Below are 4646 nucleotides of genomic sequence, written 5' to 3'. Positions count from 1 at the left end.
AAGGAACTCTTACCATTTGCCACAGCATGGATGGAACTGGAGAGCATTATGCTAAGTGAAATAAGCCAGTCAGAGAAGGATAAATACCACATGATCTCACTCATTTGTGGAATATAATGAACAACATAAACTGATGAACAAGGACTGATCCAGAGACGGAGAGGCATTGATTGGACTGTTGGGCCTTGGAGGGAAGGTAGGGCAGGGTGGGGGTAAGGGGGAAAGATCAACCAAAGGACTTATATGCAAGCATATAGGCCTAACCAATGGACACGGACAACAGAGAGGTTAGGGCATGAGCAGGGGGGGGGAGTAGGGGGTAACGTGGGGATAAGGACACATATGTAATATCTTAATCAATAAAAAATATATTTAAAAAAATAAAAACAGTTAAATATTTTAGAAAATTTTAAATTGTGTTTTCTTATTTGTCATATTTAATTAAGTTTGTTGCTTAGTTCCTCAAGAATTGAATTACAGGAATGAAAGCTATGTTCTATTGGAATTCAGCTAAGGGTGAACATTAAGAGTTCATTTTGAATTTTTGGCTTCTCTTAGGTATTTGGACTTGCTCAAGGACTCAAACCTTATTAAAAGTCAGGATGTGTTTACAGTCATCCGATATATCTCATATAACAGCTATGGGAAGAGCATGGCCTGGAACTGGATACAGCTCAACTGGGAATATCTAGTCAACAGGTGGGATGATCAGATAATGTTTTGTGCTCTTTGTTGGATACCATCTACAATTCTTTTTCTCTTTACTGTACTTTCTCTGACATCTATACAATATCTGAAATGGCATATCACCAGAGGTAATGGGTCATGGATTTTTTTCCCCTTCCAGGGAAGCAATATACTAATTAATTTTCCGCATAATTTCTTTTTGGAAAGTATTGTTTCCACCGGATCTATAGAATTCTGAAATCTGAGGAGATGCCTAAATCACATTATTTTTAGTTTGGTTAAAGCAAGTTAATATAATTCTGCCTGTTGTGATAGCACCTAGCATAATGCCAGGCACATATTTAGTTCTCAATGAATATTTAGTGAAAACTAAATAAGAATTCCTGGACCTGGGTTCACATTAGAGCCCTATATCCTACTGAACATATATGATGGATAGCTTTTATCTCCCTTGACCAGATAATTAAACTGTAGGTATTTTGAAAAGTTCTTAAGAAGAAACCACTTCCCAGGCAATAACAGTTTAAAAATGTAAAATAGCAAATTAACTAAAGAGATGCTTTCCCCAATTTTTTATTTTTTCAGCCCCATACAAAAGAAATATTATTATTCTTGGTTCTGATCCTCTAAATGTAATGCTTATTTCCATTAAAAAGATATTTCTTTTACAGAGTGTAAAATAGAATATAGACTATGTATCCCAAACAAACATAAAAACATCTGGGTTCACATTAGAGCCCTATATCCTACTGAACATATATGATGGATAGCTTTTCTCTCCCTTGACCAGATAATTAAACTTTGGGTATTTTGAAAAGTTCTCAAGAAGAAACTACTTCCCAGGCAATAACAGTTTTAAAATGTAAAATTGCAAATTAACTAAAGAGATGCTTTCCCCAATTTTTTATTTTTTCAGCCCCATACAAAAGAAATATTATTATTCTTGGTTCTGATCCTCTAAATGTAATGCTTATTTCCATTAAAAAGATATTTCTTTTACAGAGTGTAAAATAGAATATAGACTATGTATCCCAAACAAACATAAAAACATTGACCAAAAGCACTTCACTGTGTATAATTCCCACACCAGGAAATAGCCTCTGTTATCCCCTTCTAATCTCATCTGTCTTTCCTCAGCACTGCCTAATTGACTGCCTTATCAGAAATAATAACTACGATGGTAACTTTTATTTGTATTCTTTTTCCTACCCTACTGCAAATTAACTAAAGAGATGCTTTCCCCAATTTTTTATTTTTTCAGCCCCATACAAAAGAAATATTATTATTCTTGGTTCTGATCCTCTAAATGTAATGCTTATTTCTATTAAAAAGATATTTCTTTTACAGAGTATAAAATAGAATATAGACTACGTATCCCAAACAAATATAAAAACACTGACCAAAAGCACTTCACTGTGTATAATTCCCACACCAGGAAATAGCCTCTGTCATCCCCTTTTACTCTCACCTGTCTTCCCCTCAGCACTGCCTAATTGACTGCCTTATCAGAAATATTAACTATGATGATAACTTTTATTTGTATTCTTTTTCCTACCCTACAATTCACCAGAGTGCCATTAGAATGATTCACATTTCTTATTCTTCTAAGATCCAGATTAAATCTCTAGCTCTCAACCAAGATAATCTACATTGTTTTTTACCTATTGGTGATAATATTTTGCCTTTTCTATTCTTGCAATGATTGATTGTAATAGTTCATCCATCTCTATGAAGATCAATTGATTTATGAGCATGCACACATGATGTTTTGTTCATCTGTTTGTAATTCTATATAATGAAAACCTAATATGCTAAGTGTCCAACAGATCGTTCAACCTTTTGACTGGTCGCTATGGTGCGCACTGACCACCAGGGGGCAGATGCTTCGACCAGTAGGTTAGCTTGCTGCTGGGGTCCCGCCCATAGGGACTGAGCGAGATGCAGTCCCTCCCCAGCCCTGATCATGCACCAGTGGGGTCCCTCGGCCTGGCCTGCGCTTTCTTGCAATCCGGGACCCCTCGGGGAATGTCACAGAGCCGGTATCGGCCCAATTCCCACAGGCCAAAGGACCCCACCAGTGCACGAATCTGTGCACCGGGCCTCTATGTTTCAATATACCCAAATTGAGGTCTGTAGACCCTTGGGGACTCCAAGACCCTTTCAGGGTATCCACAGATCAACACTATTTGTATAATAATATAAAAATTATTTTCATCTTATACTTTGTTGACACTTACACTTAAGAGTTATTGGTGGAAGTGGGGTGTCTACCAGTGGAGGTGAGGGATCCCTTCGCCCACTTGGTGCTGGGGGTCAGGTTCTTACAATATCTTGAAAAAAAGAATTTCCTAAGACTCGCACAGGAGAATGAGTGAATTTTATTTGTGTGGAGTTATATCACTTGGTTTTAAAAGTCCCATTTCCCTTAAACCGGTCCGGGAAAAACTGCAGCTAGGGCCTCAGCTGAGCTGAAAGCAAAGCCAGTGTCCAAAGTGTCCATTCCATGGTGGAACTGAGTCCTGTATAACATCAAGTTAAAGTCCATTAGTCCCTTGTGTGTGGGGCCCTCATAGCTATGGGCCATGTGAGTGAGCAGAGCATGGGAGCCCACAAGCCAAGATTCAGGAGTCAGGCCTCAGCAGCAGGAGAGCAAGCAAGAGAGAGATCATTGATGTTTCTGTCTCTCTCTCTCTCCCTCTCCCTTCCTCTCTGAAATCAATAAAAATATTAAAAACAAAACACAAATAAAATCAGGTGTTACCTTGCCATAAAAGTCATAAACATCTGGCCTTAAAATAAATTTATTAGACATAATACTGAATTTTTTTCAAGAAAATTAATTGATAAACAATTTCCAGTGCTAGCTCCAAAGGCTAGCTCACCCAAGGCTTTTAATATTTCCTCATAGTCTAGTGATCTAATTCTCATTGGATATTATTTCAAATTGCCTAATGCATAAAATTATGTAATAACCACATGTTGGACCCACACACACAATGCCCAATATTAATTATGGTTAGTTTGAATAAATAGAATATTCCTATTAAAATTGGATGTGACAAATTAAACATAAATTAGCCAAGTTTTATCCAACTATTTCTAAACTCTTGAACATTTTCCAGACTTCAAAATGAGTGGATTTACTGCCTCCATTTTATGAACAATTTATTGTCATTCTAAAATAAATAAGCTGGTTTTTTAAATAAAGTTTTTGTCATGTGATTTTTATGACACTTGATGGCCACACCACTAATGTTTTTTCCAGTCTGAGACTTAACCACAAAGTTCCAAAGATTCTTCAGAATTTATTCTTTGCTTTTTTTATTTCACTAAACTCTTAGATGAAACTGTGAAGTTGGGTAAACCCAATAAATCAGTAGTGTGGTATGAAAAGTATGGTTTTAATTTATGACTATAGCTGAAATATTAAGTCAATGGAATATGACTAAAGCCATTTAAACACTATCTCACAAGCAAAATAATTTAATAAAAGTTTTGTGTGTATCAAAATCATTTATTTTGGGAAACAATAATACTTCGGTTAATATTAAGTCTAAGAAGACTATTTTTTATATAATTATATTTCAGAATATTTAAGATATAATTGAATTCTTATTTTAGTTTTAAAAGTAATCAATATAATAAGTATATAACATATTTCTCCTTAAATGCTACACTTTATGTGATATTGGTTTCTTGGGAATGAACATATTTTGTTCTTATACTTCTAATATTTATACAGGTAGTTATAGTTTTTATTCAATCCATTCATTGTTGGTTCCCAACTATATCCTTTAATTTTTAGCTTCTAAGAACAAAATACAACAAATATTACAGAAATTATGAAATGTTAATCTGTAGGATATCATGATAGCAACTTTCCTTTCTTAAATTCCCTTATTTATTTATTTATTTATTTATTCATTTATTGTTGGCACTATTATAGATGCCCCCCCCCC

The 4646-nt window shown here is 35.1% G+C and overlaps 1 protein-coding gene across 1 annotated transcript in view; it reads left to right on the top strand.

Annotated features, from left to right (window-relative positions):
• The window catches only part of ENPEP (glutamyl aminopeptidase (aminopeptidase A)), an 89613-nt gene that overhangs the window by 77110 nt on the left and 7857 nt on the right, over positions 1 to 4646 (top strand). The window contains exon 18 of the mRNA XM_014544714.1: positions 559 to 699. Within this exon, the coding sequence (XP_014400200.1) occupies positions 559 to 699 (141 nt within the window). The remainder of the gene's footprint in view (positions 1 to 558; positions 700 to 4646) is intronic.

Source organism: Myotis brandtii, unplaced genomic scaffold (genome assembly GCF_000412655.1).
Source record: "Myotis brandtii unplaced genomic scaffold, ASM41265v1 scaffold38, whole genome shotgun sequence".
In the NCBI taxonomy this organism is placed as follows: Eukaryota; Metazoa; Chordata; class Mammalia; order Chiroptera; family Vespertilionidae; genus Myotis; species Myotis brandtii.
The sequence above is the reverse complement of the archived record's forward strand: the minus strand, read 5'-3'. Positions and strand labels throughout refer to the sequence as shown.